General features: G+C 43.0%; 1 protein-coding gene across 7 annotated transcripts; it reads left to right on the top strand.

Moving 5' to 3' along the window:
• The first annotated feature begins 117 nt into the window (after window positions 1-117).
• Window positions 118-7,738, top strand: LOC112882007 (patatin-like protein 2). 7 transcript variants are annotated; one of them, XR_003226570.1, is made up of 12 exons: window positions 118-2,923; window positions 3,309-3,490; window positions 3,576-3,762; window positions 3,996-4,163; window positions 4,346-4,648; window positions 4,728-4,909; window positions 4,998-5,056; window positions 5,177-5,246; window positions 5,334-5,437; window positions 5,505-5,663; window positions 5,757-6,734; window positions 6,834-7,738. XR_003226570.1 is itself a non-coding variant. In XM_025946955.1 (8 exons), exons 1-7 carry the CDS (start codon window positions 2,795-2,797, stop codon window positions 5,053-5,055), a joined length of 1,209 nt encoding a protein of 402 aa, XP_025802740.1. In that variant the 5' UTR covers window positions 118-2,794; the 3' UTR covers window position 5,056; window positions 5,177-5,292. The 7 variants fall into 7 exon arrangements, 2 of the variants coding, with proteins under 2 accessions (XP_025802740.1, XP_025802739.1); XR_003226571.1 differs by having other exon boundaries at window positions 5,338-5,437; XR_003226567.1 differs by having other exon boundaries at window positions 4,998-5,246; window positions 6,834-7,735.
• The last annotated feature ends 5,611 nt before the right edge of the window (window positions 7,739-13,349 follow it).

The following is a 13,349-nucleotide window of genomic DNA, read 5'->3' on the forward strand; positions in this document are numbered from 1 at the left end:
GCCAAAATTAACTGAGCTATATTAAATTTACCTTAAGGCTAATGTTTACCGCCAGAAGTCTCTGATTTGTTATACTTATGCTATCTGTATTTGCTATGCTTGACTTACATTTATTACAAATCATAGTATTGCTAACACTCTCTTCAGTACACCCCCGGTGACCTTGTTGCATGACATGAGCAATCCTAGCACACGTGAGGTTTCTCATGGTAGTGCAATCTTCCCGCACAAATGGGAGAAACATCTTGTAGTCTCACCTGCAATAGTCCTGAAGCAGCCACCTATGATGGATCATGACCCAACAGTTGTAAACGGATCAGTGTATGGTGAATTTCTCTTGGACCAACTTATTTGATGATATGCCTTACATTGATATCTACCTTCAGCTATCCCAGGTGTGCAGTTTTGTTTGCCGTACAAGGCATGCATGATGTCTTGGTCAATCTTTCACTTCCATTTCCTCGTCAATGGGGCTTTGAGCAGTGCTTCCTTGACTTGTCTTTTTTGCTTTCATTGACCAAACACACTTCTTCTCATCTTCCGAAGAGCATGCTGTTTGGGCAAGCAATAAGCTACGTATGAAGAAGTTGTGATATGCATGAATGGAATGGCGTTGGTAGAATTTACAGAGAAATGCTATAGCAACTTGGTCTGTTGTTGCAGTGTCAACAGTGAGTTAGGGTTGACCATGGTGCATATATCTTATCATCTTGGTGTGTTCATTGACTCATGAGGGAAGCAATGTTATCAAAAAAGAACTGCTTGAGAAGTTGACTCCAGTGGTGCCAGTATCCAAATTAGACAGCAAATTGATTTCAAACTAGAATCACTATTCACATACCTAGTAATTATTATACCGAATTTCTTGCATTTGTGAGTTATTTGCAAATCTTATACAATATCTTATAAAGACATGAAATGAAGTTCAATCAGATATGAATGAATTTCCTTTGAAACCATTGCTTGCTTCACTACAATTCGAACATCTTATTGTTAACATGATAGTTTCTCATGATACACAGTGTTGATGTCATGTACCTACCTTTTTCTTGTCCTCAAACCATGTAGCAAGTTCCATTGTCCCATATGAATATTGTTTCACCTAAGTTTGGGCTATTTGTTGTACTAATTTTTAAGTCTTAATGACTTAATCTTTATAAAAAATCACAATGAGTGAGACTAGATAATAGGCTGTCCACTGAGGAAATGGAGTAAATTAGATCTATTTGAATTTTCCTAGCACTGGAGTATTTCTACTAGACACAGAATGTTGCATACTCATCAACTCATGTAACTTTTTGGGGCCAAAAGGGTGCTCTTATGCTAAGTACTGGATCTGCAACATTTACTTTGCACAGTTATAATTCATCATTTTGTTCTTTGCTTCCTTTGAGAAATCAACCATCTATTCTTTCTATCTTTCTTGTCCAAAGAGTCTTGAACCTTAACCATGAGATGATATTCGTAGCCTGTGACCTTCCTTGACATAACCCACATTGAATTTGATTACTTTTAGCCTATGGAAACCTGAAAGTCTACAGCTTGTTCCTCATTAGCCAAGCAAAAAAATTGATGACCTTTTTTGTCAATTCATTTGATGCGGAGAATAGTATATAGTCATTTGTGTATAAAAGGAATGGGCATACCTCACCAATGACGCAACAGCTATACATTTAATAACAAAAGCTGGCATAAATCAAATTTAATCTGCTATTCTGGTTGTTTTCCGATAGCTGCATGATGTTCAAAGTCAATTTCTGCAGCAGCACAGATTCTTCCTGATTTTAACCTGAAATAACTTAATAGCTATACAGACGATCTTGGTATCTTAGTCAATCAGCATGAATTTTGTCACCTTTGACAGTGTTGCATAATTGTCGCAAGCAGCAAGCTGGATCAGGCTGAAAACTTGAAATGGAGCACAAAGGCTTGTTTTCTTTTGGTTTCAAACATGGAACATGCGATCTTGGTATCTTAGTCAATCAGCATGAATTTGGTCACCTTTGACAGGGTGGCATAATTGTCGCAAGCTAGATCAGGTTGGAAACTTGAAATAAAGCGCAAAGGCTTGTTTTCTTTTGGTTTCAAACACGGAGTTGCTACAGTTTCCTTTTCCTAGCAGCGCCTTCAGGGCATTAGTAGATCCCTTTGCTCAAGGGCAACTGAGAAAGGGATTTCTTCCCTACAAAGAGATACGTCTCTCACAAATGCAAACATCTCAGTCATCACAATAAAGAAAGCCACAATTTCCTTTTTAAGAATTCCACATTGTGTGTTTTCTAACAAGAAAAATGCATTTAATATATTAGATTCATTTTTACATCCAAAACAGAGCTTTGTTCAGTCTCAGCAACTTAACTTGTATTCAATATATGTTGTGTAATTTTTAATATTATAAGCACTAAAAAAATTACTTAGCATAGTTCTTAGGTGACTATTTGTGTTTCTTTCAAACACATGATCAAACCACCCTTAACAATATTTCAAACAATTAACTTGTACGCATGCACTTAGGTTAGATGTAGGCACCTTCTCATGGATGGAGTATTTGACAGGTTGTCATCCTGGATACGGTCCCACGTTTAAGTTGCGCATAATGACTAACTCCTGAATGTATATACCTTCTTGGAAACATCTCTTTTCTCTTTATATTTAGCCAGGTCCTGTGCCTGGCTACATCTTGAAATTTCTCATCTTGAAGCCTATTAATACTTGTTCTGTGCACATATACTTCGCCATCCTGATTGTCCTTGGTGGAGTTCAATTGCGTGAAGCCTACACTTAGACTCAGAACATGGAGGAAGAAAAATCAATCCAACCACCAACTTATGGCAACCTTGTAACAATTCTTTCCATCGATGGTGGAGGGATTCGAGGAATCATTCCAGCTGTTGTTCTCGCCTTTCTTGAATCAGAATTGCAGGTAAAGCTGTAACTTTTCAATGTAGTTTCATGTATTGTAAGATTGCCAAGGCAACACTAACATGGTCAGAGATATATGATATGATAGTTTATAACTCCCTGCTGCACATTTAGAGTTAGAATTTTTTTTCACGTGCTAGTTTAAAGTTCAACACATTTAGAATTGAACCAATTCACAAACTATGTCCCCCTTCCAGTCGATATTTCTGGAGAAGCATTGTTAACATAAACCTTAATAGATTATGCCTTTCATATCGGCGTAAATCTTGACAGCCTATCGCAATTTGCATTACAGTCAGAATTAGTACTGCCCTCCTAATTTTCAAACACGCTAAATATTCTCTTCATGGCTTCTCATATAAAACTGTTCTGTTTAATTGATAAAGAAACTTGATGGAGAGGAAGCCCGGTTAGCAGATTACTTCGATGTCATTGCTGGAACCAGCACAGGGGGTCTTGTGACCTCAATGCTGGCTGCACCAAACAAGAAGAATAGACCGCTTTTTGCGGCCAAGGATATTCAAGCATTTTATATGAACCACGCTCCCAAGATTTTCCCACAGAAGAGGTGAATATATACCTTATTGTTTTTGTTAGTTGGATTATAAACTTTTCTTATCAACCTTGTCAATATTTTCTCTCTCTTTCTTTAGGGGTCTGTTTGGTAGGATAATGAGGATATTCCAATCACTGTCAGGACCTTCTTATGATGGTAAATACCTTCATGAAGTTGTCAGAAAGAAGTTAGGAACCACCAGGCTGCGTGAGACTTTAACTGATGTGGTAATACCAACTTTCGACATCAAACGACTGCAACCAGTTATTTTCTCATCCTATGAGGTATGCCCCCCACCCCCGCGGTGTTCCATACCTGTAAATATAGTACATTTGCTATGATACACTGTATAAGTCAGAACCAAATAATTTAACTCCGCAGGAAATGTCCGGTACTCAAAAATAAAATCCAACTGTTTTTAGAATAAAGTTAAGGGTAGAGATGAAGGAATGAATAACAGGGCCATCCATTTATCCTCCATGCTTGTGACAATGAGAATCCTTTTTTCATATCATAGGTTAAGAATGACAAGTGCAACACAATGGATGCTCTACTGTCAGATATTTGTATTAGCACATCAGCTGCTCCAACGTATTTACCTGCACACTACTTTAAGACAGAAGACTACCACGGGAACACCAAGGAGTTCCATCTTATTGATGGAGGAGTTGCTGCCAATAATCCGGTATGATATTTATCAGTAATTATGCATTAGTGAATGTCAGAAATTTTGCAATTCAATCATGATGCAAATTGTTTCACAGTTCTTCTGTCTAAAACTTGCCAAGTATCAACATATTATGTGATTCAGAATTATAATAAGTTTGAACTTTTTAAGGAAACCTGATGCATCTTTCTGTTGTTTAGGCTTTAGTTGCCATCGGAGAAGTAACCAAGCAGATATTCAAGGAAAACCCAGATTTCTTCCCAATAAAACCTATGGATTATGGCCGGTTTTTGGTCATTTCACTAGGCACAGGCTCAGCTAAGTTTGAAGCGAACTACAATGCACAAACGGCTAAATCATGGGGTGTGCTGGGTTGGTTGCTTGGTAGCGGATCCACTCCCTTGGTAGATATTTTCACACAAGCAAGTGCAGATATGGTGGATATCCATATCTCTGCAGTTTTCAAAGCTTTGCATTCTGAACAAAACTATCTGAGGATTCAGGTGAGTACACAAGAAACATTTAGTTTTGCAGAGGTAATAAATTAGCTTTATCTCAAAGAGTGCTGCTTCGAAATAACAGGATGATACTCTACAAGGGACATTGTCCTCAGTTGATGTTGCAACCATGGAAAACATGGAGAAACTTGCCAGTATTGGAGATGCACTACTAAAGAAACCTGTCTCACGGGTAAACTTGGAGACTGGTCATATGGTGCCTGCTTATCATAGCACAGAGATGACCAATGAAGAAGCTCTAAAGAGGTACATCTGCACCTCCTACCAGAATATGAATTGCATTGGTCATTGGAGCAACCAATTCAAATGTACTTAGCAGTTCTAGAATTTGCAGATTTGCGAAGCTACTATCAGATGAAAGGCGAATTCGCTGGGCAAGATCGCCAAAATGAAGAAAGTCCTGTCCCTTGTGTCCATATTCCGAGAACTCCTGATGACTTCATTCATTTAGAAATTAGTTGATATGGTTTGTTGATACAAAGTTCTGCTGTAACACAATGCACTATTGTGCAGGTGGTCATACCGACACTACGCGTTGATGTTATTAGGATCTGCCTGCTTTCTTGGCATGTAAAAAAAAAATGTAAACACACTAATATTGCTTTTGAATAAATATCATCATTTAATTACTTCTACCACTGGTTTGTTAGTATTAATGGTTTTATGTTAGCTAGCGGGCAACAAGTGAAGAAAAGATTCCAGATTGGCCATGCCACTGAAACATTTGGAGCAGATAGATACCCAGCAAGCACTGCTGCATGGAACAAGTACCTGGTACGATTTTGCTTCGCTTTCTTAACCTATCTTTGCTTTGTATAAGCAAGATGAGCTGCTTTTTCAGAAAGGTTGCTCCGCCTTTAGTACTTGTATAGCTTGTGCCGTTGGCCTGGGCGGAAAGACATCAATTCCATTGGACTTGGAGCATAAACAGACTAGACAAATGTATGCAAGGGGTTTATTGGATCAAAGCTGCACATGGCATACTTTCTGAATGGTTAATGTAAGAGGTTCATCTGAGAGTATTTTTCTTCTGCTTCTGATTGAAGTTTCACCTCTTATGTTTGCTAATTATATAATTTCTGTTAACACTCAGGTCGCCGTAATCATGGTATAGAAACGCTATTCCAAGTTGGATTTCATTACCGTTGCAGTAGCCAAGGAGGACAACCTAGCTAGTTGCAAGGGTGCTGGAAGCCTCCATTTTGATATGGATACAAACCGTCCATAGCCTTCCAAAAACAAGGTAACCATGTGATGCTCTCCAAAACACTCATGAGCCCCTAGAACTAGCAGAAACGGACATCTTGTATCCATCACCAACCGAACTCGGGGCACCGAAAGATCTTGCAATCTTATGAAGCGTAGGTCAATCATGCAACTTTAGAAATACAAATCTGCCATAAACACATCTCTAGTCCTTTGTTATTATAGCTTCTCAGATGAGTGGGCAGAGACAGTCGGCATTTGGAATCAGAGTGGTGCTCCCTTTCTTTGGATGGCAGCAAATTATACTGCAATTAAGTACAAACTCAGAGCTCCAGACAGCCGGCCATGGCAGCATTTGGTCACCCCTTGGTGACCCCAGGATTGCATCCGATCGACCATCGTTCTGGAAAAGCGCATTTTGACAAGTATTTCCAGCAATATAGAATGCCGCTCGACAGGACAGGCCTGGACATTTTTTGGGAGCATGTTAGTGGCCTGCGCCGGTTGGGTGACCTAAACCGTTGGTTGGATCCTGAGCTTGTGACTTTACAAACGCCGTCGCCGGCCATGTTGTGATCTATGTTAATTTCCCCTGGGAGCGCAGGTCATAGGCTGGAAGGTTGTGAATGATGAAAAAGTGAGCTCCTAGGTCGAGGGAGCCGGGCCGCCGGCTAATGTGCGCGGCCGGTCAAAAGATGGCTGTGTGATCGACGGAGCAGGATCCAGGCCGGGACACAGATGCCATGGTCGCCTCCTCTGTTTGGTCAGCCGCGAAGATTCCCAGATTGTGCGATGCTAAGATGCAATTGGTGCCAACCCTTTTTGTGAAATCTTTTGATGGCGACATGTTAGTAACTAATGTCTTGTAAGTTGTAACCTTTTCCCTTGCGCATGGTGGTATCTTTCACATCAGTATGACAGACGACAGCATGTTTGAGAAGCTTTTTTTTTTTTCTCTTTTCAGAATAACTCGAGCTTGCGGTGTGCGCATGAACAGAGTATTTGACCGTGGGATTTTTACCATGTGAAACTAACCTCTGAATCCGGCGAAAATGACACGCAATATGCATGGTGTCACGGGCAAGGCGCTGAGTGGGACTTCCATGGGTTGAGAAATGAGAACTTGAGACCCTTGAAGACACTTGCTTTCCATTGTTTTTCATGCAGCTAGATTTCTTTAATTTCAGGCTCTGCCCCTCGTATATACAACCATTTCTTTTGGTGCCACATTGGCACGAACCAGTGCACTTTATCTCACTATAAATTGTCGCAGAGATCGCCGTCGGAATTAGACTCAAACCCAAGCTGAGAAGCTCAAGAAGATCACCAGTGCTAGCGCCACCGCTAGCGCCAGAGCACACAGCTACCAACCACTGCGGGCTGCGGCGCTCCCACCCACACTCGCGTGCTTAGATGGCCGGCCTCAGGGCGTCATGCGCTTGCATTCTGATCATCCTGATCGTGTCCAGCGGCGCCGAGGCGAGGAGGCTACTGGCGGAAACCCGCGCGGCCGAGGAAGAAGCATGCGGCGTGGGAGGTTGCCATCGTCTCCCGGCAGCGCAAGGCCGGGCAGGCCTCGCGGCGGCGACGACGACGACGACCAAGATGGCGACCACCGACGGCCGGCCCACCGCGCCCGGCCACAGCCCCGGGATCGGCAACAAGATCGCAGGGAACACCCGTTGAACGGCGGGGTCATTGATGAAACACCAAAAATCCCCAAAGTTTCTTCTTTCGTTTGCTTTGCTTGGACAGATAAATTGTTAAGCCCTTGTCGTGGATGTACATTTTCCCCTGTTCGATCTGTATGCTTGTATACTTCAAGTAGTGGACGCGTGATGGATGCATGTTTCCTATTCCTTCGAATAAAGTTGGTCAGGTTTTGTACGGCCTCTGCGTTTTTTTTATAAAAATATATACGTTCCTCTACGGGTAGTTCATGTATAGAACTATCGGTCGCTTTCGACCGAATAAAGGTCGAGGGGCATCGTAGATGTAGGTTGAAGTAGCTGGCCATACAGGGGGCTGATAGCAGCCACGCGCGCTACTGCGTGCAAGCGCATCGCAGAAGGCGGCAGCTGCTGGCCTTGCTGGGAGACGGTCCGGTGGGCCTGACCCATATGTCCGGAAGTACGTGCAAGGTTAGATTAAAAACAAAAATGATCCTAAGTTGAGTGACTAAACTATATTTTAATTGCACTATTGAAGATGAAATCTGTGAAATAAAATAATATTTTAATGTATTTGGAGATTTGATAGCTAGAACATTTTCTTTATTAAGATAGAACAAATGTTTTGCGAATCTTTAGAATAAAATTGTTCTACATCTCTAAAAAAATTATTTAAATATTCTTAAGTGTGATCTTTTTTGAAAGTTCTCATCATAAGTAATCCAATGGTGAAATCGGAATTTGATTTAGATAATCAGTTTGGTAGATATGGATATTTTTTCATCCAATCATCATTTGCACGGAACCCGGAGCACATGTCAGCTCTGCACGGCGCTGTGCTAGTAGTCTGGTTGTACATGGGCCAATAATTAATTTTAGGCCGGACCCTTCAGCGACACTTCGTCTCCGGTCCACGCGGGCGACCTGGAGTATTGGCGGCCATACATGGCATGCAACTGACAACAACGTGCACTGATGTACTCAAAACTCAAGTGCACATCCTCTTGATTATTTTTCGTCGTCCTGGGCTTTGGAGAGCAAAGAAAACGCAATGATCTAGACTAGCAAGCACTCAACTCATACTTAGATACTAACTCGTTCTTAAACGTGTGGCGTTTAGGACAAGGTAGCTAGTTCATTAAAATTAATTAGCTAGTTCTAAACATTTAAGAACGGTGGGTGCTTTGATATGATTAGTGTACGTACGTGCAATATGGCTGCTGCTTTGTCGTCCCTGTCCTCCAGGGAAAGCTACTCCCTTGAGTCAATAGTATACGCATGGTGTTTTAGACAAATAAAATGAGCTAAAAACACTAGTTTTTGTTTTCATGGTCTGAAAGGTCACGTACTAATTATTGACCGGAGGTAGTACCATGCATGGTTCTCTCAGTGCAACAACGATTACAATAACCAATCAACTGCCTTTTTTCTTGCACAAGTTTTGAACATAGCTTGGTGCATGAAGAATCCCAGGATAATATATATATCTCCAAACTAATATCCCTGTACACTTTGGTATCTCAGTTAAAAAGCACACGTACGAGAGATACTCCCACTTGGAAACATGGCATGTACTCACAGATGTAATGTCAATGCCAAGAATATCCTAATAAAGTTGAGAGCATTGGCCGGCAGCTAGATTGCCAGGGCCGTCTTTAACCTTAGTGCTCTGTGGCGACCTTTACTGGCCAGGGTTGTTTGCCTGCATCCATGCACGGTAAACCAAAAAAAATAGCCTGACGAAAACAAAGTTGGACCGCTCCACTGGGCTGCAGCTCTTCCCCTGAACCATCGATCTCATGCGTTTGTGGCGCACTTGAGCGTATAAAATGAACTCGAGGCAGGCAGGCCATCGTGTGGTACAGCTAAAATGCAGTGCCCAACCCTCCAATAAGATCTTGTCTTGGAAAATAAAAAAGCGACGGCTGAGCGATGTCTAGGTACTTGAGTTTCTCCATAAGTAGCAGTTTTAAATGTTTTTCAACTCTAAAGTTCAAAACGCTTACTTGTACACCGGTCAAAACTTCTGCACGGCAAGGAACAAACGAAAATTGAGCTCTCTATCAGTTCGGAAAATAGAAGGGCAGGTAGCCGCTACTAGAGAGCCAAAAACAAAGTTCCACCAACTCAGGGGCCAACTAACCAAACGTAGGAACAGAACAAATCTTTCGTGAGAAAAGGAAGAACTCAGTAAATTTAATAGGTTCGTTTGGTTTCCAGTCACAACATGTTATCCACGCATAAGGTTATGCAAGTCTGAGTAGCTTATTATGCATTTGTTCAGTTTTAGTGACCCGTGTGGCAAGATTCTATTTTGGAAAACTCGGTCTCGTTGGTCAATGACTCAAAAATGTGGCAAGATTCACTTAAACTTGCAAGGTAAAGCGTTGCAAAGATTTTGATCACCAATTTGATGAATTTTAAAAAAATTATAGCAGATAATGACAACATTAGTATGTATATGATGAATAGACGTTCCCTTAATATTTCCCCTGAACCTATGTGCTAGACTACTAGTACTTCAAAGTAAATCTGACAATAGACCCGGTATTGATCACTGGAGTCCCAAAAAAAAAGTGAAAGAATCAATATTCCTGTGGTTTTGAGTTTTGACTCCTGTAGAAGCATTTCAAACAAAAATTAATGGATTTAGTAATTCCTTTTCCGTGGAGAAGCTGCTCTCCACTGGCACGTTCAGACAATTTCTTTTGGCGCCACAGTGGTGCATACTAGGTCACTCTCTCCCTATAAATTGTGTCGGAGATCGCGGCTCAAATCAAACTCAAATCCCAAGCTAAGAAGCTCACGAAGAGTACAGTAGTGGCATCCTTCCTCTCGCACGCACACCTCGCACATCCTCGCGTGCTTAGATGGCCGGTCTCAAGGTGTCGTGGGCGTCCATTCTGATCATAATGATCATCATGTCCGGCGGCGAAGCCAGGAGGCTGATGGTGATCGAGGAAACCCGCACGACCGGGGAAGCATGCGCGGGTGGTTGCCGTCCCTCGGTGCAAGGCCGCGCAGGCCTCGCGGTGACGACGACCAAGATGGCGACCATCGACAGCCGGCCCACGCCGCCTGGGCACAGCCCAGGGATCGGCAACAAGATTGCAGGGAACACCCGTTAGTTGAACGGATTGTCATCAAGATATCAACAGCCGTTTCTTCGTTCGATTGCTTGCATTGGAAGTCGACGGAGAAAAGCTTCTCATAATCTCATGGACGATCTTCTTCTACACAAAACACATGCAAGTTTCTTTGTTTTTTCCTTGTTATTACTGTATGTACATGAGATAGTGCTTATGGCCGTGTGATGGATGCACGTTTTACAATTTGATGGATTAGAGTGATATAAATTATTGTACGATGGATGCAATTTACTCTTTATATACTGTGTTCTTCTCCGTGCTCACGGGCATTATAGTCTATTTGCATGCACGAATGAACCCCTGTCCCTGTCCACGAAAGAAACCATGCATGCATGATTCTGTCACCGTACGAGCAACAACGAGTATACAGAATAGTACAGAGTTAAACAAGTAAGCTCGGTGCAACGGGGAATCTTGGGATAAATATCTCTGAACTGATAGCTTGGATCTTTCTCCTGTAGTAGATCGAAAAAGCAGCGTACTGCCTGCGTTAGATCAGAGATCCTCTCCACTTGTTTTTCTCCGAGGTACTGACGTGAATATTCCAAAAGTTGGGCGAACTGGGAATCTAGCTTGTCGACTTGTCGTGGCCATCTTTGACCCTCCTGCGTGCCATCGGCCGTCGCAGCGTTCACCGGCCAGGATTGCATCATGCTCGGTCAAGCCGTACGAGAAAAGGAAAATCTCTCCACCGGCCGGCCGGCGGCGGCCGCCCCTCTCTGGACCGTCGATCCATTGCCTCCCTGGACCAATTGGGCCTATAAAAATGCAGGCGGAAGCAGAGGCAGCCGGCCATCGTGCAGTACAGCCTGACACGCCGGTGCCAAAGCCTCCAAGGAGATCTTGCATTGGCTTACTTCAAAAAAAAAATATATATTGCATTGGAAGAAAAAAGCGACGGCTCAGAGATGTGCAGGGTATTTGAATTTCTCCTAAGTAGCACTGTTAGACTATTTTAAACTCCAAAGTTCGCTGAAAAACCCTTGCTTTTCAGTATAGTTTTCCATCCGGTCCGAAATCCCTGGGCTGGCCCATGACCCGACTTTTTAGCCTGGCACGGACATGGCCTAGCATGAGCACGGCCCAGCACGAAGTTAACACATAGGCCAGCCTGGCCCGACACGATTAAGCCTCGGTCCGACCAAGCATGTGGGCCGGCTCGAGCATGGAAGGTCTGCTAAGGCCCGTGAGCCCGGGAGTCTATGTGTATATGTATGTTTGAATGTGTATGTGTGAATGAAAGTGTTTAGATTTGATAATGTATTAAGATTTCAATAAATTTTTTTGTCAAATTTGAAATTTTGAGATTAAAGAAGAGGTTAATAGCTACATGGGCTCATGAGCCGACCCGGCACGCATAGCCCGTATGGGATATCAGGCCGGCCCGGCACGGAAAACAGACATTCGTACTGTGCCTGGACCAAGGCATCGCATCAGCACGTGGCCCCGCTCGGTCCGGCACGAATAATTAATCGGGCCAATCAGGCCGGGCCTAATCATGCTGGGCCTAGTCAGGCCCATGCCGTGCCGGGCCGGGCGGCCCGAACGGCAAACTATACTTTTCAGTTCCGAATGTGCGTAGTTCCGAATGTGCGTAATGTATGACTAGTACACGAGTCAAAAACTTTGGGCACGCCAAAAACAAACCTGTGTTTTTCTAGCAGTTTGGAAAAGGAGCACGGGAAAGGAAGGGCGGAGGAAGTTCCACGGCCCCAGGAGCCAGCCAACAAAGCAGAGGAGGAACAGAAGAATCTTTTGCGCACGGGCTGAGAGCACCAAGGACGACACGGCGGCAAATCTAGTCTAGCAACCTCTCTCTTTCCCCCTTCTCTTTTCGTATAATATGAACCGGATGGCGATGGACACTTCCAAGGCCTGTCGTGGTAGACCACTGAATGTGTACCGTCCTGCACTTCCTAATTGGACCGATAGAGTGCGCCACTATGCGAGTATGGGCTACGGTGCTGGCCCTGTAAATGTGCTGTTCGCTTGCAGCTGCAGGCCTGGAGCTACCCCTGTTCTGTTGCAGCGCACGGGGCACTGCTAGTAGGAGCTAAGGGCCTGTTTCGTTTTCTCATATTACATTTTAATCCCAAAATATCGGATATTTGATATTAATTAGAAGTATTAAATATAGTCTAGTTACAAAACTAATTATATAAATAAAGATTAATTTGCGAGACAAATTCATTAAACCTAATTAGTCCATAAATTGACCATGCTATGTTACAATAAATATGTGCTAATAATAAATTAATTAGGTTTAATAGATTTATCTCGTGAATTAGCATATGCTTTAGGTAGCTCATGTTTAATTCGTATCAAGTATCTAATGTGATCCGACCTATAGTTTAGTCTCTGGATCAAACATCCCCTGAATGCTTCCGTGGCCTGGACAGGCACGTCCTAGCATGCTGATGTACCTCCAAGTAAAATCTTTCTGAAGTACTGGCACGGTCTGGCGGTCTGCTGTCTACTGGTACATGAGAAATAAAAAGAAACAGAGCGATGGAGAAGGAAGTAAGGGCGTTGACGTTGTGGCCACACAATGAAGGCATTTAACATAGCTTGGGCTTCAGTTTTGGCCCACACACGTAATTACAGTATCAGGCCCACTGCACTAGGCCCGCTGCATGGCGCCCCGTCCTTTTCTGATCGATG

Source organism: Panicum hallii, chromosome 2, assembly GCF_002211085.1.
Source record: "Panicum hallii strain FIL2 chromosome 2, PHallii_v3.1, whole genome shotgun sequence".
Lineage (NCBI taxonomy): Eukaryota > Viridiplantae > Streptophyta > Magnoliopsida > Poales > Poaceae > Panicum > Panicum hallii.

Excerpts from the sequence above, each read along its gene's own strand:
- LOC112882007 (XM_025946954.1), top strand. The coding sequence starts at position 2,795 with ATGGAGGAAGAAAAATCAATCCAACCACCAACTTATGGCAACCTTGTA. Across the intron at positions 2,924-3,308 it reads TTCTTGAATCAGAATTGCAG|AAACTTGATGGAGAGGAAGC; the intron begins GTAAAGCTGTAA and ends TAATTGATAAAG. Across the intron at positions 3,763-3,995 it reads TTATTTTCTCATCCTATGAG|GTTAAGAATGACAAGTGCAA; the intron begins GTATGCCCCCCA and ends TTCATATCATAG.